The sequence below is a fragment of the Drosophila erecta genome, unplaced genomic scaffold (genome assembly GCF_003286155.1).
Source record: "Drosophila erecta strain 14021-0224.00,06,07 unplaced genomic scaffold, DereRS2 tig00000055-arrow-pilon, whole genome shotgun sequence".
Classification (NCBI taxonomy): Eukaryota; Metazoa; Arthropoda; class Insecta; order Diptera; family Drosophilidae; genus Drosophila; species Drosophila erecta.
In genome coordinates, this window is record NW_020825200.1 from 17,508,761 (window position 1) to 17,531,251 (window position 22,491).

The 22,491-nt window shown below is 42.2% G+C and overlaps 8 protein-coding genes, 1 long non-coding RNA gene and 1 other non-coding gene across 13 annotated transcripts in view; 6 read left to right on the forward strand and 4 right to left on the reverse strand.

Annotated features, from left to right (window-relative positions):
- Positions 1–12,160, reverse strand: part of LOC6543471 (tyrosine-protein kinase Btk29A) — a 41,688-nt gene extending 29,528 nt beyond the window's left edge. The window contains exons 1-2 of one of the 3 annotated variants that reach the window (XM_015159324.2): positions 11,903–12,160; positions 8,970–9,239 (exon numbers count right to left, since the gene is read on the reverse strand). In XM_015159324.2, the coding sequence (XP_015014810.1) occupies positions 8,970–9,221 (252 nt within the window). In that variant the 5' untranslated portion in view covers positions 9,222–9,239; positions 11,903–12,160. Of the gene's footprint in view, positions 1–7,397; positions 8,148–8,969; positions 9,240–11,599; positions 11,829–11,902 lie in introns of those variants that run through there. The other 2 variants (XM_001970233.3, XM_026979495.1) reach the window with 2 other exon arrangements.
- Trnak-uuu lies at positions 1,561–1,633 on the forward strand. The gene has a single exon. It is a non-coding gene; the product is annotated as a tRNA-Lys (tRNA).
- LOC113564141 lies at positions 6,212–7,236 on the forward strand. Its single transcript, XR_003407812.1, has 2 exons — positions 6,212–6,405; positions 6,601–7,236. It is a non-coding gene; the product is annotated as an uncharacterized LOC113564141 (long non-coding RNA).
- LOC113564140 lies at positions 10,170–10,827 on the forward strand. Its single transcript, XM_026979496.1, has 2 exons — positions 10,170–10,288; positions 10,468–10,827. The coding sequence occupies exons 1-2, from the start codon at positions 10,242–10,244 to the stop codon at positions 10,808–10,810; spliced, it is 390 nt and encodes a 129-aa protein (XP_026835297.1). The 5' UTR covers positions 10,170–10,241; the 3' UTR covers positions 10,811–10,827.
- A 274-nt stretch (positions 12,161–12,434) lies between the features above and the next one.
- Positions 12,435–14,110, reverse strand: LOC6543514 (dolichyl-phosphate beta-glucosyltransferase). Its single transcript, XM_001970234.3, has 4 exons — positions 13,857–14,110; positions 13,625–13,799; positions 13,037–13,433; positions 12,435–12,980 (listed from the first exon to the last, which is right to left on the reverse strand). The coding sequence occupies exons 1-4, from the start codon at positions 13,920–13,922 to the stop codon at positions 12,638–12,640; spliced, it is 981 nt and encodes a 326-aa protein (XP_001970270.1). The 5' UTR covers positions 13,923–14,110; the 3' UTR covers positions 12,435–12,637.
- A 423-nt stretch (positions 14,111–14,533) lies between these two features.
- On the forward strand, positions 14,534–16,523 carry LOC6543416 (epsilon-sarcoglycan). Of its 2 annotated transcripts, XM_001970235.3 has the most exons (5): positions 14,534–15,204; positions 15,294–15,698; positions 15,787–15,894; positions 15,974–16,117; positions 16,181–16,523. In XM_001970235.3, exons 1-5 carry the CDS (start codon positions 14,645–14,647, stop codon positions 16,290–16,292), a joined length of 1,329 nt encoding a protein of 442 aa, XP_001970271.3. In that variant the 5' UTR covers positions 14,534–14,644; the 3' UTR covers positions 16,293–16,523. The 2 variants fall into 2 exon arrangements, with proteins under 2 accessions (XP_001970271.3, XP_026834480.1); XM_026978679.1 differs by lacking the exon at positions 15,787–15,894 and having other exon boundaries at positions 16,181–16,502.
- A 152-nt stretch (positions 16,524–16,675) lies between these two features.
- On the forward strand, positions 16,676–17,830 carry LOC6543492 (polyprenol reductase). The gene has a single exon (XM_001970236.3). The coding sequence runs from the start codon at positions 16,771–16,773 to the stop codon at positions 17,749–17,751; it is 981 nt and encodes a 326-aa protein (XP_001970272.1). The 5' UTR covers positions 16,676–16,770; the 3' UTR covers positions 17,752–17,830.
- Positions 17,789–19,302, reverse strand: LOC6543489 (tumor suppressor candidate 3). Its single transcript, XM_001970237.3, has 4 exons — positions 19,056–19,302; positions 18,220–18,946; positions 17,991–18,153; positions 17,789–17,925 (listed from the first exon to the last, which is right to left on the reverse strand). The coding sequence occupies exons 1-4, from the start codon at positions 19,140–19,142 to the stop codon at positions 17,910–17,912; spliced, it is 993 nt and encodes a 330-aa protein (XP_001970273.1). The 5' UTR covers positions 19,143–19,302; the 3' UTR covers positions 17,789–17,909.
- Positions 19,303–19,516: 214 nt separating this feature from the next.
- LOC6543418 (N6-adenosine-methyltransferase non-catalytic subunit) lies at positions 19,517–21,060 on the forward strand. Its single transcript, XM_001970238.3, has 3 exons — positions 19,517–19,704; positions 19,785–20,301; positions 20,359–21,060. Exons 1-3 carry the CDS (start codon positions 19,639–19,641, stop codon positions 20,967–20,969), a joined length of 1,194 nt encoding a protein of 397 aa, XP_001970274.1. The 5' UTR covers positions 19,517–19,638; the 3' UTR covers positions 20,970–21,060.
- On the reverse strand, positions 20,985–22,331 carry LOC6543462 (coiled-coil domain-containing protein 97). Its single transcript, XM_001970239.3, has one exon. The coding sequence runs from the start codon at positions 22,222–22,224 to the stop codon at positions 21,133–21,135; it is 1,092 nt and encodes a 363-aa protein (XP_001970275.1). The 5' UTR covers positions 22,225–22,331; the 3' UTR covers positions 20,985–21,132.
- Between the last annotated feature and the right edge of the window lie 160 nt (positions 22,332–22,491).

The following is a 22,491-nucleotide window of genomic DNA, read 5'->3' on the forward strand; positions in this document are numbered from 1 at the left end:
CTTGAGATATTTATGTATGTAAATTTCTTTATTTTTTGAGATATTTTGTATACCTCAGCTGAAAGAAAAAAGTTTTGCGCTTGCGTCCTGAGAAAAGGCAACAAAGCATAAACTGCTGTTTAGCTGGAATTCCCCAGCACATGGGAGTGATCCATCATTGGGTCGCAGAATAAGAGAAATAACCAAGGAAATCTTGGGAAAAACGAAAAAGCGTTGGCGATGTAATTAACGATAAGACAAAGTTCAAAGTTGCCTTCGGGCAACCCTAATAATTAAATTTATAGAAAAGACAAGGCAACGACAGAGTGGAGAGGAAAAATCGAATCCAGATAGGCATCAAGAAGAGCTTGCACATCCACATACATACAGCTGATCAATCAGCGATCCCCATTCCCCACCGCTTTTCCTCTGTAAACTCTATAAATATGAAAATCGTGACTTGAACGCTTAAAAAGCGCTTAAAACGTATTAAGCAAACACACATATGGAAAACTTGTATGCCGCGGAGACAAAGAAAAAGAGGAATAATTGAAAAGTGAGTGGGGAACAAAGTGCGATAGCAGGGGACCCAAAGAGATAAATGTGCTGAGGAAATTGTCAGTCATAAGGTCAGCGGCGAGTGGATCCGAAGAAAACCCCTATCCCAAAAATTCCTATCCCTCGAAATCTACCCAATATCATGCAATTGCATGCGAGAGGAAAGGGTATTTCTTGACAGCTGTGGAAAACGAAGGAAAAGCCGAAGACGAAAATGTACACATGTATACCCCTACGCAAGAGCATTTTCAAGCATTTTCCTCTGCTTGGTTAGCTGTTTAAATATATATGCACATACAAATTCCTTCGTTGGATATTTTGAGGGAAACATTTGGTCGCTGCGCCCTTTGTCTATTTCTGAAGCAATTCGTGTTTATTTTTATGTTTTGATAAATGCATTTTCCAGCCGCATCCCATTCACAGACATCGGCGAATCGTTGGGGAGGTCGTTAACTGCACTTCAGCTACTTTTTCATCTGTCCTGAATGGAAACTCTAATTGGGATATCAATACAAATCGGATTAATTTTCGAATTCGATTTTGAGCGGAGCCCATTTTGAAATTTCATGGTCTAGGGCTTTCGTAAAATCCTAGAATAATATTACTGATTAAGCAACTCCAGAATTTCGATGTAGGCAATTTAATTTGTATTCGGTTATAACATTGAATTGGTTGGATTTTTCTATAAATAAATCAGTACAATTGTGCATATGCACACAAGTCTAAAAACATCATTTCTTTATTTAGAAACAAAACAAAGTATTGCTAATATTTCCCCTGCCATGTTGAGTTCTTTTTGCATAGAAAATGCAAAAATATTCGCTGTCAGAGAGATGTTTTTATCTTAATAAATTAAAATATTAAACAAAGTTTTAACAGTTTTAAACGGATTATAGGCTTCATTAAGCCTCATTCACAACAGCCAACTTAAAAAGAGAGTACAGAACGGCAGAGCGCCAGAACAGTTCTCTTGATTTTGGCGAGCTTACTCTTATTCCGTTTTTCGCGACCCTGTTTCCATGTGCCCGGGTAGCTCAGTCGGTAGAGCATTGGACTTTTAATCCAAGGGTCCAGGGTTCAAGTCCCTGCTCGGGCGATCTGCTTTTTTACTTTTTAATTCCACAACTTTTTTTAGCGCAGACTAATTCATTTTTATAAATAATTTCCATTCGTGTGGGAAAGAGCTGGAGGCTGTGATTCATTCATAAAAATGTGCATGTGCAACAACATAATTAGGCCAGGAAGAGGGCGTTAAGCTTTTATTTAGAGTGAAGCTTCGATAAAACCAATCCTTACAGTTAACATTGCTTGAAATATTAATATTCTTTGCTTAATATTCTAAATAGCATATCCTAACATTAACAATAGATGTTGTTAGCCAGCAAATGTATGTAATGTTAATACTTTTATGACAGAAAATTTAAAAAAGAGGAAGAATTTATAATCAAGACTTTGAGTAAAAGCCAGATAAACCCGCGTTGAAAGGCAACACTACATTTTACTATAAAGTGCCATTTATCAGGTTAACACTGTAGCTTGGACTGGCGCAACCGCATACTGGAGCTGATACACCAGTAGAGAACACAAGCAACGGCCGCCGGGGCAATTTGTCTGGGTCGAAACTCTGGAATCCTCCTCCTTCTGGCAGAAACGCAGTGTCTGCGCCAATTCCTGACCGATGACTGCGAAACGCCCCCCAAAACTAAAAATGGAAAAAGAAAGAGCCACGAGTGGTCACCACTCCGCAATGGCGGGTGAAAGAGCTGCCTGGGAAACTGTAATGGAAACCGGAAATGGGGTGGATGCCAAGCAGATTGAATCACTGGACATGCCTACATGTGATCCTATGCTGCAGTCGGGAGAAAAGTAAAAAAAAAAAAAAAGCGAAAAAGTGAGTCGCCGGCTGCGTTTCATATCGGGATCTTTTACACGACAGATTCGAGGGAATTTTGATTTGGCAAAATTGCACTGGAAGCGGAAATTAGTTGGAGTCAAAAGCGGCAAACGGCGAAAGTCATTTATCATTTTGGACATTTTTTGAGGCAGTGTGTGAATATTTTGTTGCCCGTCTGCTTGGACAATTGCTCGCATGATTTTACAGTTACGCATTTTATGAGAATGGGTTGATAAACAGTGGAAAAAAAGCTTACTTCAAATTAAATAAAACTAAAAGTAAGAAACATAATTTACATGTTGGTTATGTAAGATGGAAATCGATTTTTTGTAAGTAAGTTATTTTTTGTTAATAGTAAGTTATACTACTTTTAATAGCTTTCCTACTTTGCCAAAATGGCACAAAGCTATTGAAAACGTAAGCTCCTTGTGTTAATGATTTATGCCAAGTCGTAAATGTTCACCGACTTGAAAAAGTAATTTTGAACATTCGCTGTAATTACATTTTTTCCCACAAGGCGAATGCATCTTTTTTAACTGTCCGAGCTTACGTTTCGTTCCATAGTACTCTAGCAACGGCCTTTGTGTGGGCCAAAATAAAAACGGAGGAAAGTAAGTATCGCACGCAGCTTAAACAGAACCGAAACGACAACCCACATTGAGTTATGAACCTAACCCATCCCTCCCCCCTCATGCGATCCAGCGCTCCTATTTCGCCGCCAAAAGGCCATAAAGTACAAAACAGCTAACAACTTATGGCGATCGCTGCTGATGCTGCTGCGGCTGCTGCTGCGGCTGCTGAAGAAGAAAAATATGTGTTTTTTATGATGACTCACGGGGCGAGCGGGCCGCGATAAGATCAATCATCAACCACAAAGGTGGAAAGGGGGAAGCTACGAGCTCTCGACAATCTGGAACTCGGCGACCGGAGCCGCGTTTGCGGTCTGCGTCTGGCCATTCGGACCATCTTTCATGATAACACTATTGAATACGAAAGTAGACAAGTTTTCGGAATCGTTTTCAGATACAGTGCGTTTCGAAAATGAACGGAACTTGGCTTAGAATAAAAAAGCTAAATAACTTGAATAAATATATTTGAATACCAACTTGACATAATTTACTGAAACAACTATACAACTTGGCGACTTTAACTTATTATCTTAGCTTATTGAGAATTTATAATATCGAACCGCACTGTCCCACACATGCTCACACATTTGGATGAAACCGGCTTTGATTTCTAATTATTGGGGGATCGGTTTGTTTTTTCTGGGTCTACGGTTTTTTTTTACTTTTGATATTTGATTCGATGGCTCGTGAGCTTTAAATTAACAGCGGAAATAGCTGAGGCGATAATGCCAATAAAAACGCATAAGACTTTTAGTTTTTCCATAGAAAGGCGTTTATTTTCGAACTTAATTCCAATTAAACGATGGTTTATTGTCTCCGGCCGATAATAAGGCGTAAAGCGTGTTTAGGCTTAGGCTCACTTGCTGTGGGAGCAACGCGATTGGAACTTGGCTTTCTGTTTATGGCCAACTTTAGGGTCGGTTCCCTGTCTGGATGTAATAACTCAATGTCAGCTCGTGGGCGAAGGAAAACAAAGGGAGCCAGGAGGACGAATAGGAGAGATTCATTCAAGCCAGCATAATGAAGCATGAAAAGCTTAAGCTTCAACAGACAATGCGACGTCTGGAGTCCAGGCACAAAAGGTATGATATACATATATGTACATATATATATATATTCCTTGGCCCTCTGGCTATTCCTTCTGGGATTTACAACTCATTAGACGCTGCAAAACCTTCATTTGGCATTCAAGACACGGCGGATAACACCAAAAACACCTCCATTCATCGCATGAATCATCTCGCGGTCTTAAATCCGTTAATAGGCAAATCATGTACCAACAGACCACCACAATTGTCCAACAGGTTTTCCTTATAATTTTATTACCATCATGCTCCGTTCGAGTTTCAGTTCGAATCCGAGTCTGGAGTTGGAGTGTTACCTTTTCGATTGTGATTCATAATTGTTACAAGTGCTTACGAAAAGGGCTTGGTCTCTGCACAATTGATATGTATTGAGCATATGTGCACATGTAAATGGCTCGAAAAGTGCTTGTAATTAGTCAGCATATGTCGGGCTGTCATATGGAAAGGGGAATCAAATTTGGGATTATTGTTTCCAAGAATTTTTAATGCCCTCTTAATTGATTGCTTTTGGGCGTACAAAAACTTGAGTAAATATCGCATTACGTTCAAGGTTACAAAAATAGATTGCCCTATTACATTTTTCTTATATTTCTGCAGAATATCCTTATATACCCTGCGCATTAAGCGGTAGCATCCTTAAACAAGTAACTGTAATCAGGCTTAAACTTCTCGGTCATTTAGCCTGCGGTCATTTGCCACTGCAGCTGCCAACCGCAAGGAAAGTCAGGTTGGCTCCAAGGTCCAGGAACAGAGTCATGCCATCCGATCATTTTCGGATCTGAAAAGAAGGCTAACATATGTCAGAGTCGCGTTCCCCAGCCCCGACCAACAACAGAAGACGAGGCTTATCAAAAACATTTTGGCTTTGGCGCCAATTTCGTGTTAAATAAAATGCAGCGCGAAGATTTATAAAGGCATAAAGACAGCGATTGGAAACGGGACCACCCAACATATGAAAAAATATTCAGCTCCGCTCGCTAATTTGTCAGCATTGGGAGGGTGGAGGAGGGGAGGAGGAGGGGAGGAGGAGGGGTAGGAGAGCGATGCGGGTTTTGTAATTCTACGAAATCAGCTTTAAGCCATTCGGCGGAGGCCTCCCAAAGGTGTCAATTCGTGAAGAATTTTAAAATGCATGCGATGAGTAATAATCGCCACGACAGACACATATTTTTCTTTCACCGAAGCGGCTTAAAACCGGGGTGGAATAAGAAAAAGTTGGCGGCCAGCAAAGTGATAAATTTGAACGTCTAATTGGGTATATGGCTCACAATTGTGGTAGATTGATCAGCAGCTCTAGGCCGGGTTCCCAAACTGAAAAGATACCTTGAAGTGCACGTCGTAAAAAGATAAAAACTCTCCGAAAAGTCGTAAAAAAAGTTCTTCGCTGCGTATTGGCTACTGGACAGGATTAGTCCTCGCACACTCTCACAGGCAAACATCAATAATGGGGAAAGCATTTACAGCATTTACATTTACGAGCCAAGGTGGCAAGGAACTCCATTAGCCAAAGGGCAGTGGCCACTGGCTCTAAAATAGATATATGGAAAGGGTATGCACATTATATACTTATCTTTCGAAGCTATAAATACATCACATATTGGTGGCCAGGGAAAATATCATTGGGTTCAGTTAAAAAGGGGTTAAATGGAGTGCGATTAGAACTGTATCAATGTAAGCATACAATCGATTTCGTTTTTAATAATTTTGTATTCCTCTGATTTATATATTACATTTTTACAGTTTGCTTAATATAATATTAGGTCCTAAAAAGGTAAGATTTTCTAATTCTCCCGCCATCTTTGATTGAAAGTGCATTCCCACATTCGTTATTCACACTTCGCCCCCAGTTCATTTCCCCATTTAACGCGGCTTGCGAGGCGACCCGCCTCCTTTTGGTAAATTGTTATTTACAGCCTTAATCTGTGCAAAATGTATTTGAGAGCAGAACGAACGCATTGGCACGGAGCGGCCAGCGTAGAGAACTGCAAAGTGTTGGCAAACAAAAAGTCCAGGTTCAATTAGCATACCACGGCGGTGAGCCATAGAGGATGGTTCGGCTCTCCAGACCCCAGACCCCAGAGCCCAGCTCCCACCTCACTTCAGTTCACCCTTTTTCCACTCGTGGGACTGCGACTGTAACTGGGACCTGGCCCAAGCTGCGATTTTTATGACAGGTTAATGACACAACTACAACTACGACAATGATGGTGCTGCTGATGATGAAGCCAAGGCGGGAGTGCAATACCCACAACCAGGAAAGGTACAAAAAATGCTAGAACCTTTTTGTTTAATTAGGCAATGAATTGAACATCAACCAAACAAAAAAATTGCTAGAAATTGATTGATTGATCTAAAACGTAAGGCTCAGCGACTTTATATATATTAGAATGAAGTAATGGTGATAAAGCTGCTGCTGATTCACGAGTGATAATATTATACTTTAAATATTTTACAGCTTTGAAAGGACTTAGATATGGATCCTCTCTAAAACAACTAACCCTAGTATGCCAGTACTTATTCATTTTTTGCTAGTGTATAAGTGCAATGACTAGGTGACTACTCGGATGAGTGGGCCGACTCAGCTTGTTGCTGGCTAGCCATTAATCAGTCCGCCCTGTGACCAAGCGACTGACCCCAATAAACATGACAGGCTCGGCCATTGGATTACAAGGCAGGAAGAAAGGCAGACTGAAGAGTGCCAAGTAGCAGGACTTATCCTCAACTTTACAGAAATGGGGTGGGACCACACAAAGAAGCCACCGCGAATCAATCAATTAATTGCACATTTTCTACACGAGTTCATCGAACCCCCGAACTCCGCAGCAGCCCTTAAAATAGGGACAAAAGAAAAGTGCCAAAGGAAAGCCAGCGAAATGAATAAATGTATAGGAAAATGATGGGATCGAGTGACAGGAGTGATTGACACTCGACTGCCGGTGGCTTTGAGGTTCAAGGAAATGGAAAATACTACTAGCATGATATATAATTCGATTTTAATGAAGTAGTTTAGCACTAAAAGTGGGTTATAGCGGTGATACTTTACAAAGAACTCCATTAAAAGCTTAACTCCTTAAAGGAATAAACATTTAAATTTCGGTGAATTTTAATAAAGCATAAAATGTATATTTATTGCATAATTTCAGCCGAATTCCCCAGAAGGAAAACCCCAATGTAATTCAATTACGATATTCAAACTTGGCACGTAAAACTAGTACCTCCCAAGGGGTTTCTCCGTTTCAGTTCAATGCTTACCTAGGACTAAAAGTGCGTCCTTTTGGGCGTCAGGATAATCCTTTTAATTTAGGCACAGGCACACGAAATTCGAAATTCGGGGTGCGGCAAAAGTAGCAAAAGCAATAACAACAAAAGCACTGGGACTCACGCACATACACAAACGCACCACGCACGCACACAAAGGCAGCTGGGTACACTTGAAAAACTTTTGCCTTGGGTGGGGCGTTTTCTTCTCTCTTTTTTCGGTGGCTTTCGGTTAGATTCGCAAAAAATGTTCCAATGACGCCATGGAAAGGATTTGCGATTTAAATGTTTGATTTGGCTGTTTTCTTCTTTTCGGCTATCTATAGGATGCACTGCACTTTTCGAATCATTTATATGATTTAGTAGAGATAAAATATTGTTAGAACAATGTTTAAACAGCTAGAAACAGGGTAAATAAGGGTGGTTTCACTTAGCCGCTGAAAACCAATCCAATTTTCAAGGGTAGCGGCCGGCGCATTAGAAAAATGATTGTAATTTGAAAAGTATTGCAAATAAATACGGCACTCGAGACTTTAACACGCTGTTGTTTATTTGAAATGTCATGCAAATCAGAAATATGTTTTAAAACAACTATAACAAATTCTTTGGGCTTGATTAACAATTTATTCGAACATTTACCGCACGTCCACACGCGACGAAGCCAGGATAGAAACTCCTGCCACGGTTACTGAACTTCATCCAGGATATTCAGAGGGAAACTCAAGGGAAACTCCGCTTCCAATTGGAACGGCATAACGGGATAGGACACCGAGTCTACACCCAAGGACTTTCGAGGGTGGGTTTCACACACATTATGCCGGCTAACAGCTGCTTTTGTGTGTGTATTTTCCATCCCCCACAGTGCTTACGTTCCAGCCGGAGACTGGATGGTGGTACATATACGACCCAAGCCGAGCAGACTGGAGACTTTTCCCGAAAACCACATTTGTTTTGAAACGAATGCAGCCGGTCGCCGGAGCAGAGTAGCTTTTGAGTAGCGGTAGGTGCCGTAATAACGACGCAATAAATGACGAGCCCATGACGACAAGATGAGACGCCTACTTGAACATGCATAATGAAAGGACTCTTCTTAATTCACCATTTTGCCCAATTCACAACGCCCAGTTTCCGGTCCTTCGAATCCTAGGACCTGTCATTGTCAGTCGGACGGCCAACTGGCTAACTCCGATGTGCCTTATGGCTAGCATACTCATACAATTTCCCTGATCTATTATTTTTACAAGATACTTTAAATTAAGTGTGCATAGTGATATAAACCATTTGAAGTATTAGTTAACTTATAGCAATTATCCACCGCTCCACCACTTATAATACAAATTCTAGATTATCCATGAATAATTCCTATGTTATCTACTGATAGATAAGCTATATGAGTTTATTGATTTCGAATAAAAATACACAGCACCTTCTCATAGTATTTTGGGTTTGCCGATGTTATCTACATTGTCATTTTGTTTAAATTATGTTCATTCAATATTTAAGGTGATTAGTGTTTGCCAAATGAAACCTGTTGGCTGAAATACCGAAAGCATTTGAATGACTCACCTCCACATTTTCCACATCGAAATAGCTGAATGTTCGCTTGGTCAACTCAAACCATCGATGTTTGTAATTCACGGGGGTGAAACGTTTCTTGTTTTGGGCCCTTTTGACCATCGATCCGCTTTTAACAACGTCGTACAGCCTTTCAGACATCAGATCCATTTTTGCCTGAAAGGATTTGCTGCTCGATCGCAACGATGATGATGACTTAATGCTGCCATTGACATGTGAATTTCGATGTTTTGTGCCCATCATCTTGACAAGAAAAAGTGTCTGAAAAGACAAGAAACATATTAGCTAACCAAAAATGAATGTTAATATTTACACGCACGCCAAAGCGGTTTTAACCCTTCGATATAAGGCATATTTTTATTTACCTAAAAAAAAGTAGATACATAGTGTAAAACGGCTTTTAGAAATCGATAAGGTACAAAAACATGTTGCCTATGCTTCGATTAATTTTAAGCAATGCATACGTATGAACAGAAAATATTTAATGATATAATTAAACTTCCCATCGGCAAAGAAAAATGTTTAAATATGTAGTTTAATGGACCGATTTGTGGGACGTCAGAATGGATGTCGCATTGGCAAACAGAGGGTTAAAATTAGAAGCGCTCGCCCAAAAAGATTGGTTACAACACACTCTGAAGACAAGGCCATAAATCTATTTTTGGGGGGCGTGGGCGTGCGAATCTTTTCAGCGCCGCTCGAGGCATTGACCGTGGAACATGGAGCCACTGGAACATTGGAGCACTGGGAGTTACCTGGTTGACTAATTGCCGTGGGCGTTCCGGTTGACATCAATCAGAATGGGATGCCGAAAAGTAGGGGAAAATATAGTTATACATTTACAGATACTGCATGCTGGCTATTATTGGATAAGAGAAGAGTGGACAGACAAGCCAGGCAGCAAATCGAACGATTAAACGGACAATTAATTAGCCCCCGACCAGACAGGGCATATAAACCTCGTATATATGTATGTAGACTAGTAAAGATCACTTGCTGACCTTGAAGTCGCGCACAGCGGATTAAAGGATTAGCCCCAAAGCGGGATATTCCCCATTCTCTTGCCGCTTCCCTTTGCCACCTTTCCCCGCCACTTCCATTTCGTGTTGCAAAGCGAGAAGCGTGTACACAAACAAACGGCCCGTTAAAAAGGGGCTCCAACCAGAGGAGCAGCCACCATGCGATCTCTGGCATTATCACACTTCAACAAAAGCTAACAAGACGCAGGAAAGGCTCCAGGAGCGAAGTGCTCTGAATTCGGGAATGGGGAGCAGTGCGACATTTGACCTAAAAATATCGGAGATTGTTTTGTAAGATATAAGATATAATATTTATTTTGAAAATTGTAAATTTATTTTAGGAAGTTTTTGAAGATGATTTGATAACGTCTTAATTTAATAGACCAGAACACAATTATTTCTTCTTTTAAGATGTAGTTTTAAGCTTTCTACTAGAAATTATGAAATTATTTATTATCCTTCTGATTCAGAAATCCGCTCCTGATCTCCAAGGAACATGAACGGACGCGTCTGGAACAGAGCGAAACAAAGCTGGAGCGACAAATGCTCGTGCGACAACAACAACTGGCTGGATCTCCCCCCATCCTCTCTTCCTCTTCCCCGTCTCCTGCCCCACCCCCTGGCACTTTAATCAAGCAGAGCCGCTACAAAAACAGGAGCGGAGTGCGGGGGAATGGCGAACGGAGCGTAGAAAGGGGGGCCCGGAGAATCTTGAGCGCAACGCGCATGGCCATAAGTAATAAAATAAACACGGACCGAGGCACAGAAAGGAAAAAGGATGGCAAAAAGGCAGAAGGCGCAATGTGTACATAAATCTTTTTGGTGGAGCGAGAGGCCCAAAGACCTGGGCTATATGCACAACATACATGCATATAAATGTACATATACGTACGCCTGTATATATACATATAGCGGGCGTGGTCTGGCAACTCGTTTTTGACTTTGAATTTCGCCACGCAAATGGTCGCGCTTAGTTTGTATTCTTCTTTGCATTTAATTTTTGTTTATTGTCGCGCTTTTTCTAGTCAAGAGGCGACGAAGAAGAAGACTGGAAAATCTGCGACCTTAGCAAGAATTTCACTCTATTTTGAAATCAATTTTTAGGTTACTTAATCTACTAATAAGATTAATTTTTATTTTAAAATAAATAAAGCATATTCTATGCTTTTGTCCTTAATTGGTATTACTATTTATTGTTACTATAATATGAAAATGTCTACAATTAGTTTCTAATGTGACTTAAAGCTAGAGTCGCCATTTATTCTTATCAGAAACAAAGCGCTTATTTTTATAAGCTTAAAAAAACCCTAGCGCAAATCTTGTATATTAACACTGATTTATTTTTCGCCTTCCATCGAAAAATGCGACAAAGGCAATATATTCAGAGAATGCGAAATGCAAGGGCGTCTGATTAGAGTGCATTGAGCGCAGAGTTCGTATTTCTTATCAGCCCTAACGAGAATCCAATAGTTTCAAGCGCAGCTTGCTAGGCAATTGAATAAATGCTGATAAGACAAAGAACAAAAGAAGTAATTCGATAGCGATAGAAAGGGGACAGAAAGGAAGAATAAAATTGATAACTGTGCCAGTTCACCAGCTTACCACAAGTGCCGTTGATTGATCAATTTGAAGCAATGACCCGACCGCATAGCAACAACAATAACAGCAGCTACAACAACACCAGCGCGCACCACTAGCAAATCACAATTCTCCAATTGGAGGGGCAGACGCAATGGGCAACAATAACAAATCACTTTCGTTTGCGCGGCGACGAGAGTAAATACGAAATATCAACCGACCGGCTTGTTCAGCATTTGCATACTGCGAAAAAAAAAACTTTATAAACAATATATATCGCAGGCACAGCTGAGACGCTCACACAGACGAGCGGACACCCGCACACACCTGCACCAAATTTCAGAGAGAGGGAGAGGAGCAACAGGCGCAACGTAGGATTCCTGGAATTCTTCACTTAGTGGCGCCCATGGCAGTTGCACTTGCGATCCTTCGGTTTAACTGGAATCTTCCGTTTTCACGTGGCAGCTGTATTAATATTTGATTGGTTTGTTTACACTAATTAACTATAATTAAATAGTAACGATTTAATACGAAACTAAACGCGCCGCCGCAACTTCGTTGGAGTGTGACCGCAGTTCGAGTGGGGAGATATACCAAATTTGATATAATTACTTTTAGAAATGCCGAGACTATAAGAAATACCACATATACTGCCTTTAGTTTTAGTTTCCCGCGTATTTTCTGTCTCAATATTATGAATTAAAAAAAGTCACAATTTTCAAAATGTATAAAGCGGTAAGAGCAATTGAAGAGAAACTGCATATATTTAGAACGCAATAATAATCGTTGCTGTATTCAAAAGAAAAACTACTTGATATTGTCACGTTTTTAAGTTTCTAACATTTAGGAGAACTATGCATGCGCTACTTTAATCAAGTTATTCATTTTTTATTTGAAAAAATACTGTACTTAAGTACTTAACTAGCTAGAATTCATTACACTTTATCAGGCCTACAAAAATAGAGTTTAGAGTTAAAAGAGTTTTGGTAATGCACGACAGCGGAGTAAGTTCGACACAAAATGCTAGTTAATTTTGGGAATGAGACGCCCTTCAAGTCCACTTCACTTCTCCTTCTTCTGTATTGAGGCAATGCGCCAGGCGCCCACCAGATATCGCAGCCAAATCATAAACAGATCCCTTCCCATTTGCAGCCACGACCAAAATGGTGTCAATTTCGAGCCATCGATCTCCGTCCATCGAACGGCAACCTCGGACAAAGGCAGATTCAAATTTTCGGCCAAGTACAGCAGCTCGACATCGAAGGCCCACCGTTCCACATGAAGACTGGTGAAGAGTTTCCTGGCCGTCGTCCGGGTGAACAACTTGAAGCCACACTGGGTATCGCGAATGGATCGCACAGCAAAGAGCCAGACGAGAAAATGGAAGCCGTGCATCAGAATGGTTCTAAGGAAATGTTTTGTCAGCTAAAGCTTAAATGCAAATTTCATATGCCATCTTACCTAAAGAAACTCCTTGTCGCAATGGCATCGTTCTCCAGATGAGCTCTCGATCCAATGGCAATGCCATCGTCTCGCCATTCGGGAGCTAGTTGCTTAAGGGCCGTCTCCAGTTTATCGTAGTCGGGGAACTTGGTGGCTCCATCCGCATCCGCGAAGAGCAGATGACGACCCCGCGCACTTAGCATACCCATGCGAACGGCACCTCCTTTTCCCCGATTTTCAATGAGTTCCAAAACGCGAACCTTCTCTGCTCCGTGCTTTTTCGAGTAACCCAAGGCGACGGAGACTGTGGCATCCTGACTGCCGTCACTTACCACAATTACCTCGTAAGTGAAATTGGGATTGCCTCCAGATTTCTGTTCGAGAAAGGCCAAACACTCGTCCAGCATAGAGGGCACTAAAAATGTATAATTAATACAAATAAGATCATGTTGTCTAACTAATGTAAGTTTTTAGCCAAATTTTCGGAAAAAAAAACTATAGCCAGTGAATGGAGTGAAGTTGCGGTGAGGTGTAGACAGTCAACCATAAATGGACATAAATGAAATGTTGACTGTGATTCATCAAACAAAACAAAAACGAACATACAGCGCTCCTCCTCATTGTAAGCTGGTACAATGACACTGAGCTCCAAACTTGGCGAGTCCTCGAGGCTGGGAAAAGTCACTGTTTTAATGCTGTGCGGATCCAGGAAGGTCTCCTCATCCTTGTGCCGCTTGATGTTGGGATATGGCTTCGTCTTGTAGAGCACCAGAGCTACAATCTAAACGATGGATTATCAATAAAATGATAATGATAGCGAATGTATTCATAATCTGACCAACAGCGCTGCGACTGCAATCGCAGAGAGTAGATAGAAACAGAGCTGGCACAGACAGGTCCACATCGTAGGGCTTTTTTAGCAACTAGTTTGTATGAACAGGTGCGCCTGCTACCTGTCAGCAGACATTACTTCTCCAATTTGTGCGAGATAAACAGAGCCACGTATTTAATTCCAAGAATTTCAGCCCGAAATGCCGCAGCTGATTAGGGTTGTCAACTCAATTTAGGGATGGCACTTCTCAAAGAACTCGTGACTTAGACGCATACACTGTGTATATCGATTAATTGTCTATCGCAGTAAAGAATACTACAATTTTCAATATTTGAAATATTGCAATAATACATTACATATGTTACAATAGGGCATATTAAGTGTTTCTAGTCTTTTATGTACATACAAATAAAAACTTAACCAATGTCTACATCTTCGTACAATCAATCATTTACTATTTTTAATCAAGATACATACATATATGAACTTTATTCCAAACTTTAAATTTAATATAATCATTAAAGCTAATCCGTATCTTTGTAGTCAATGTATTTCAAAACTGTATTTGAAAACTGACCTGTCACAAATTCTCTGCGTTATAATTGAATAGCGCATGCGCGCTCTTTGAAATTCAAAAACAATTATGTAGTTCTGAATATATATGTAGTCCTCTCCCATTCAGATACACACCATTGGAATTTTTTCATCGACTTGGTGCTGGGCGGAATAACAATTTGTTTATAGTCAATTAAAATGTGCTTGTGAATCGTAAAACAAAATACATAAAATACAAAATGAAGTTTTTAAACTTAATAGTGGCCGTATTAGCTTTAATCTGCAAGAAAGTGGAGGGGATAAAGCTGCAGGCAAATGTTGGGGAGCTCTTTACCTACAAAATCGAACCGCAACTCTTTAACTGGACACACCAGGTCATCAGCCAGCAGTTTCGCTACAGACCCTCCCTGCAGAATTACCCCGATTTGCCCAGTTGGATGAGATATATGTATAGCCATGAATACCACGCCGGTTTCCTATACGGAACTCCACCGGCATCGGCGGCTGGCAAATATCTGAGTCTGGATGTGGTGGCCCTTAACCGTCAGAATTACGAAACCCGACGTGTTGTGGTCTCGATGTTTGTGGCCCACAAGTTTCCCACCCCCAATGTCGTGCAGATGAAAATAAACAACCTGAATTGGGTGCACCTAATGGATCCCGGTAGAAGGGAGAATTTACGAAATATATTCCGCAACGATCTGTGGCCGAATAGTAAGGAGGACTTGAGTGTGGTCTTCATGGAGTCGGCTGTAAATATGGGGGGACGACTTCCCCTGCGACCCCAGCAGCGTGAGGGGTAAGCTGGTTATCCCTAACAACTTTAAGTTCATATCTGTAGCCCCCAAAACATACATTGAGATTATATTAATATGCAACCCATTACAGAGTCATTGTCCATGTGGGCAGCTTTGCCCAGTTCTCACCCCGGCTCCAGGAACTCCAGGAGGAAGTGAGACCCCTATACAAGCTGCCCTCTTGCACCTACAAGCGCACATCCGTCCAGAAAATCTTTGAGAATGTGGGCTTCAAGCTGGACTGGTGCGCCTTCCGAATGGTGGGAATGGAATCGCCCACGGAAATCCTCTTCCACAGTGGCAAGCAGAACGAGCAGCAGGTGGCGGAGGATCAGGATCATAGGCAAGAGGATCGCTGGATGGGAATCTCCAGGGAGGACGTGCCCGAGCGCAATTACATCGATGAATTTGCCTTTGCCTTCGCCATTCCTGGCATGATTTTAGCCATTTTAATCGGAATGCTATCCGCTGTTTTGTGTTTCCAGCACGAGAAGTTGTGAGTTCCCAACTGGGAAATTTCGAAATTATTTTCTTTATTTTATAGTTTGTTAATTGCTGTTATCTTTCGTTTCCTTGCTCTTCAGTTACGATCCGCATTCTGAGTTTTTCTTTGCCAACATTTTCCACATCTGCGAAGAGTCCTGTGCGCAAAGCGCGTCAAGCGATTCTGGGGCGGATGATGGTTCCGAGAGGTGATTTCCCAATAAACATATTGTTTCCTTCTTTCCTTTTACTCATATAGAGCAATGTAATTCATATTTTCGTTTTCAGCTCTTCCAACTCGGACTATCCCATGGCATCCACTGTTCAGATGGTTCAGTGTTCGGATAGCAAGTCCAATCAACCCATAACCACACTGAAAAGCCTCAAGGATCCCAACTTTCTTCTGGACAACACTAGCATGAGATCTCAGAGGTTGGGCTGTAAACCTATCTCATTCAGAGCCCTCATGTCTAAAAGTATATTTGTCTATTGCAGTCCCAACAACAGCTTTTACCAGTTGGACTGCGGAAACTCCAGCATTTATGCACGACCCAAGCCACCGCCCTATAAGGGCGGCACTTTGGGACGGAATGGAGTGGACATTTGACAAACATCTCCCCGAGTGCTCTACTGCTGAAGGGCATTGAATACGAACGTATAAAGTTTCAATAAGCAATATCGAGGAGCGTTATATCAATTGCATAAATACTCACACCTGCCGAACTAGACAAACCATATCGTAATTATCATTTTATATAGATATGCAAGCATTAAACTAGCCAATTAGTTTGCCATTTATGAATAAAGGCAATCAAATAAAGGATAATTTTTTAGCAGACTTTCGTCTTTCGTGACCAGTGGTTCATACGGACAAAGGACGTATAAAATGTTCGCGCCTTATTTTAAATTCCTCTAGAAACGATTTTTAGACAGCGAAACGATATTTCAGATTAAGCCAGATATCGATGTATCGATGCGAAAATCGATTTTATTTCCAGCTCTAGAATGAATGTTCCGCAAGTTTTCGTTTTTCGGAGAAAGTTTTTACAGTTTTTGCGGGCATCATCGCGCCGGACCAATTCGCAATGGCGGTACCCGAAAATGGGATCCTTGAGGTCCTCGAGAACCTTCTCGACCGGTACAAAATCAACCTGCTGCAAATGATGTTCGGCACTTTCATTGCAACGATCGTGTTCTTTGGCGGACTTATGACCTTTGTGGAGAAGTACCTGCCCAATAGCATACGGCAGTCGTTTCGGTATGGAAAGCACAGCTTCAAGGGTGAAACGGATCCTTTGGTGGCCTGGTTGGAGGTTCCGAAATCCTGGTTCAAGCATTTCTACATCTTTGCCCTCTTTTGGAGCTGGCTGGCATTTTACATCCTCGTTTCAACTGTACGGGAGCAAAAGGAGGCGCCGGAATATGTCCTGCGATTCCTGGACATCATGGGCGGCGGACGGAGTCACCGGAAGGTGGAGATCGACTCAACAACTGCCTGTGTCGGCGCACTCATGCTCACGTTGCAGTGCACCCGGCGTTTTTACGAGACCAACTTTGTGCAGATCTTCTCCAAGAAGAGCAAGATCAATCTGTCTCACTATGCCGTGGGTTATGTGCACTACTTTGGCGCCGTCATAGCATTACTATCCAATACCTCCGGCTTTGTGCGCGGCTCGAAGCCCTTGGAGTTCAGCCTGGACAAGCTGACAGGCCAGCAAATACTCTACCTTGTCGTCTTCTTTCTCGCCTGGCAGCAGCAGTATGCCAGCAACATGATATTGGTCAACCTGCGGAAGGATCCGCGGACGGGAAGTGTAAAAACGGAAAAGCACCTTCTGCCCAAGGGTGGTCTTTTCAATCTGCTTTCGTCGCCACACATGTTCCTCGAGGTGGTCATGTACTTTTGCATAGCCGACCTCTACATGCCAGTAAGGATTTGGCGACTAATATTCCTCTGGGTGGCAAGCAATCAAACGATCAATGCTCTGCTAACCCACAAGTGGTACCGGGAAACATTTAGGGAATATCCAAAGAACCGACGTGCTATTATTCCGTTCCTGCTCTGAGTCCGAAGACTGGAAACATTTCGCATTTTTGTACAAATAATTTAGTAGTGGAATTTATTAAAGTCGTTTTACACACACGAATAATGAGTGCTCGCTGGTGATTTTAACTACAAAACGATATAGGGTGAACTTGAACTGGAACAGGACTGCAGTCGATTCTATTTGAACAAGAAACTGTTGGGGAAAGAGAAGCAAACTTAAATATTTGGTAAATTGATATTAGGGTAATAATAACTGACCTATAGGGATAGCCCTGCGCCTTCGAACGAAAAACGGACAACAGGAAGGAGAAAAACACGGTGAGGAGCACCAAACCAGTCATCGCCATTATCCTATTCTTGTTGTGTATCTTTGGTGTCCCCGATTCAATCAGCAGAATCATGCCCAGTACAATCATGGCATCTGTAATCAAAGTTAATAAAGTATATATTTTTTAAATGTGTAAAAAATGGTCAACACGCTACTTACTCAGGAACATGACAATATAGGTCTCCACCACTAGCTGACCCTGGGAGGAGCCGTGGATGTAGGCCACGCCACCATTTTGCGACTTGTGTACCAGCGGCGGTCCACGGATATGGTTCCACATCTGGCCCGAGATCATGGCGAAGCAGAAGAATACTGCGATGGCACCCCACAGGTTCTTGTTGTATAAAAACTCCAAGTTATTCCGCCGGATATAGAGAAAACTGCCCACCAGGGCCACCAATGTGATCATTGCCACGGTGCCCGAATAGTTTGGCGGACGGAAGATGCGGATGGTAATGTCCGTTCGCTCGGCCACGAATTTCGCAATAGAATCGGCGGCGAAGCCGACGCGATGGATATCCATGGTGTCAGCTCCCTTTGGCTTGCCCTTGGCCGGGAAGTGCATGAACACCGGGGCGGTGTTCAGGCGCAGAAGTTGGAAAACCTCGGACCCATCATCGAAATCCACCATAGCAAAGAATAATTTGTTGGAGTAAGTCGAGGAGAAGCGGTACGAGTTGGCCACAATGGCGAATTCATCGTGGGCGTGCCTACAGATCTGGCATTGCCTCGATGGAGCCAATGCAGTGAGCATTACGATCATCGAGTAATTCCGGGGTGCACTCTTCACGTACTCCCGGAACTTGGGTCCATTGAAGCGGAGCAGCGGCTTCTTTGCGTTCATGTCCACCAGGTTTTGTACTTTTTCCGACAGCGAAAGTCCCGTCTGAAAAGCATTTGATATCCATTAATAACAAGCTTGATTTACCTCCACCCGGCATTCTAGGACGTGGAGCTAGAATATCCACGGAAAAGTGACGTGGCCACAAACAAACCTTGGATTTTGACTGCGCGGCTGCGTAAATAGCGAATATCGCCACCACCAGCAGACCGCTGAGCAGCGTCTTGTGCAGCAGCCTCATTATGCAGGCGATTTAATTACCAACTTCACTACTTTAACGCAAAATCACAGAAAAACGTTTAATCAAAAATATTTTTTCCGGCGCATGCAGCTGATTGTGAATGGCAAGCGAAACCTGTGCGCGTTTACTGTGAATGGCTACTTTGATTTCCTAGGTGTGGGAGGAATTTATGACGATACATATTACAATTTATTTTGGTAAATTGTTCAAATTTGACTTTAAATCAGCCAACGAATGACACTATAAGTAAAACGTTATAGTTGAATTATTTAAAACTATATTCATATAATCTAGATCTCAACTTATTTAGTTTTATAAGTAAAATAAAATGTTATGTATTTGTGCCGATTGCGTGGGCGATATATCGATATGGTTATCGATACCGCTATTATCAGTATGCCGTCACTAGACGGCAAATTTCGTTGTCTTAATTTTAAGTTTTCTAAGAATTGCGATTTTAAATATAATTTAGCACATTTTTACTGCATTTATTAGTATGAGCGATGTGCTAAAGAGCTCTCAGGAGCGATCACGCAAGCGGCGTTTGCTTTTAGCGCAAACCGTAAGTATTAACGCGACTTAAAAAGCAGTCGGCGTCGAATTTAACTCATAATTTATGTATATGTTTCCTTATTTACTTAGTTGGGCTTGTCGAGCGTCGACGATTTGAAGAAGGTTCTGGGAAATGCCGAGGACATTAACAATAGTCGCCAGCTGAATACCGGTGGGCAACGAGAGGAAGAGGATGGTGGCGCCTCGTCCTCCAAGAAAACCCCTAATGAAATCATCTATAGGGACTCTTCCACCTTCCTAAAGGGAACCCAGTCTTCCAATCCGCACAATGACTACTGCCAGCACTTTGTGGACACTGGTCAGCGTCCCCAAAACTTCATCCGCGATGTCGGACTAGCTGACCGTTTCGAGGAGTATCCCAAACTGAGGGAGCTGATTAAACTGAAGGACAAACTCATCCAAGATACCGCATCCGCACCTATGTACTTAAAGGCGGATCTGAAAGCCCTTGATGTCAAGACTCTAGGCGCCAAGTTTGATGTTATACTGATTGAACCGCCGCTTGAGGAATATGCCAGAGCAGCACCTTCGGTAGCCACTGTAGGGGGAGCACCTCGAGTCTTCTGGAACTGGGATGATATACTTAGTAAGTTCCCAAACAAACATCGATTAATATAACCTAGTAACTTTGTTTCCCTGACAGATTTGGATGTGGGCGAGATCGCTGCTCACCGATCGTTTGTATTCCTTTGGTGCGGCTCCTCGGAGGGCTTGGACATGGGCCGCAACTGCCTAAAAAAGTGGGGATTTCGGAGATGCGAAGACATTTGTTGGATACGGACCAACATTAACAAGCCCGGACACTCCAAGCAGCTCGAACCGAAAGCGGTCTTTCAACGCACCAAGGAACACTGCCTGATGGGAATCAAGGGAACTGTACGCCGCTCCACTGATGGTGATTTTATCCATGCCAATGTGGACATTGATTTAATAATCTCAGAGGAAGAGGAGTTCGGCAGCTTCGAGAAGCCCATCGAGATCTTTCACATCATTGAACACTTCTGCTTGGGTCGACGACGTTTGCATTTGTTCGGCAGAGATTCTAGTATCCGACCAGGATGGTTAACTGTGGGTCCAGAACTGACGAACTCGAACTTCAACTCCGAGCTGTACCAGACCTACTTCGCTGAGGCTCCAGCCACCGGTTGCACTAGTAGGATTGAACTCCTAAGGCCCAAGAGTCCGCCGCCTAATAGCAAAGTCTTAAGAGGAAGAGGACGCGGCTTTCCACGTGGTCGTGGAAGGCCCAGATAACCACATTTTTACTCAACAACTGCATGTATTTTAGTGTATAAGATCAAAATTTGTTAAGACTAAGAATAAGATTAACATTAAAGACTATTGCTGCAGAATGCTGAGTATTCTGTGGATTTTCATGGTTTTCTTTGGATATTGAGCCACCAGCAGCTCTTTATTACTAAACGTGACTATTCTGAAGACTATGGTGATTGCTTAGATGCCTCATGTAGATATCCAAGTCATCTTCGCTGGAGACGGCATTCTCTTCCGCAGTGTGCTCCTCCAATTCCTCCTCATCCTCGCTATCCTCGAAGTAGGCATCTTCTTCATCCTGTTCAATTTGCTTTAGATCATCAAGCAATGTGTTATCATCTACGTCAGTATAATCAAAATCCTTGTCCTCCCCACTCAGAAAGCGTTCTTTCATCATACTCAAGAACTCATTGCGTAGCAGTTCTCGCTCTCCAGGATTATAAAACTCCGGTGTAGAAATCTTAGTTATATTTGTTGGAGCTCGAACTACTGCATTTCGACTCGTTGAACAGGCAACTGGTTCATCATCTTCAAAGCCACCCCACTGCTTTCGGCAAGCTACAGGAACTTCAAAGTCCGCGGGAGGATTGGATTCACTGACCTGCACGCTCTGTTCTCCTTCCTCCTGTGTTTCCTCTAGCAATTCATCTCTTTGCTTTTTTTCTAATGTATGCATTAGTATTCCTGAGAAGCTAGTATTCCGAACATCGTAACTATCCCGAGCCTTCTTTTCCGCCTCCGTTAGGTACTGACCAACTAGCTCCTGATAGAGATCCGGAGCCCTTTGCATCATTTCGTGCTCGCTAAAGTATTCTCCCTTGTCAAGGAGTTGCTGCATAGCATGGTATCTTCGATTTTTAATAGATACCGCACGAGTGCTAAGTTTTCTCCTGAAATCCTCTAGCAGCATACACATCTCCTCCAGATTTTCATCTGGTTTGATGGGTTCCTTGACAGCCAAGTCCTGGAAGGACCCCAGTTGTCTCACATTCAGGAAGCCTCCAAATCGGATGAGGAAGTTCTCACGATTCTTCTCGAAGGCATCGCGTGCTATTTGCTGCTTCTCTTCGACCGGAATTTCAGGATCATCAATTTGCTGCGACTTAAAGACGATTTTGTTGTTTTCGGACAGTGATTTAAAGATGTCCATTAGCTCTGGAGGATGTTCTGGATTTGGCACAATGTCATTCTTGCTCTGGTGCTCGCCATCTCCGTCAGCTTCGCTTCCAGTTGTCATAATTGTTTACACAAATTGCAAAAAGTGTGAACTAAAACGTAAACAAATGCTTCTTCTTTCTTGGCCAATGTCATTCACAAAGAGTTGCCAGGGTTATTATATATTTCGATAAATTGGCGATTGTGACAACTAACCAATTTCAAACTGCCCTTTTGGTTTTGCACTATTTGTATCTCTGTTCGAAAAATATATTACGATTTAAAAAACAATGTATAATTGTTTATAATATAATATAATTATCATTGATAATAATCCATTCAATAGAAG

Bases quoted from the DNA above. Each gene is read 5' to 3' on its own strand.
- LOC113564140 (XM_026979496.1), top strand. From the start codon at position 10,242: ATGGGGAGCAGTGCGACATTTGACCTAAAAATATCGGAGATTGTTTT. The intron at 10,289-10,467 runs GTAAGATATAAG...CTTCTGATTCAG, and splicing joins AAAATATCGGAGATTGTTTT to AAATCCGCTCCTGATCTCCA.
- LOC6543514 (XM_001970234.3), bottom strand. From the start codon at position 13,922: ATGTGGACCTGTCTGTGCCAGCTCTGTTTCTATCTACTCTCTGCGATT. The intron at 13,800-13,856 runs GTCAGATTATGA...TCCATCGTTTAG, and splicing joins TTGCAGTCGCAGCGCTGTTG to ATTGTAGCTCTGGTGCTCTA. The intron at 12,981-13,036 runs GTAAGATGGCAT...ACATTTCCTTAG, and splicing joins GCGACAAGGAGTTTCTTTAG to AACCATTCTGATGCACGGCT.
- LOC6543416 (XM_001970235.3), top strand. From the start codon at position 14,645: ATGAAGTTTTTAAACTTAATAGTGGCCGTATTAGCTTTAATCTGCAAG. The intron at 15,205-15,293 runs GTAAGCTGGTTA...AACCCATTACAG, and splicing joins CGACCCCAGCAGCGTGAGGG to AGTCATTGTCCATGTGGGCA. The intron at 15,699-15,786 runs GTGAGTTCCCAA...CTTGCTCTTCAG, and splicing joins TGTTTCCAGCACGAGAAGTT to TTACGATCCGCATTCTGAGT.
- LOC6543492 (XM_001970236.3), top strand. From the start codon at position 16,771: ATGGCGGTACCCGAAAATGGGATCCTTGAGGTCCTCGAGAACCTTCTC.
- LOC6543489 (XM_001970237.3), bottom strand. From the start codon at position 19,142: ATGAGGCTGCTGCACAAGACGCTGCTCAGCGGTCTGCTGGTGGTGGCG. The intron at 18,947-19,055 runs GTTTGTTTGTGG...AATGCTTTTCAG, and splicing joins CCGCGCAGTCAAAATCCAAG to ACGGGACTTTCGCTGTCGGA. The intron at 18,154-18,219 runs GTAAGTAGCGTG...CTTTGATTACAG, and splicing joins CTATATTGTCATGTTCCTGA to ATGCCATGATTGTACTGGGC.
- LOC6543418 (XM_001970238.3), top strand. From the start codon at position 19,639: ATGAGCGATGTGCTAAAGAGCTCTCAGGAGCGATCACGCAAGCGGCGT. The intron at 19,705-19,784 runs GTAAGTATTAAC...TTATTTACTTAG, and splicing joins GTTTGCTTTTAGCGCAAACC to TTGGGCTTGTCGAGCGTCGA. The intron at 20,302-20,358 runs GTAAGTTCCCAA...TTTCCCTGACAG, and splicing joins GAACTGGGATGATATACTTA to ATTTGGATGTGGGCGAGATC.
- LOC6543462 (XM_001970239.3), bottom strand. From the start codon at position 22,224: ATGACAACTGGAAGCGAAGCTGACGGAGATGGCGAGCACCAGAGCAAG.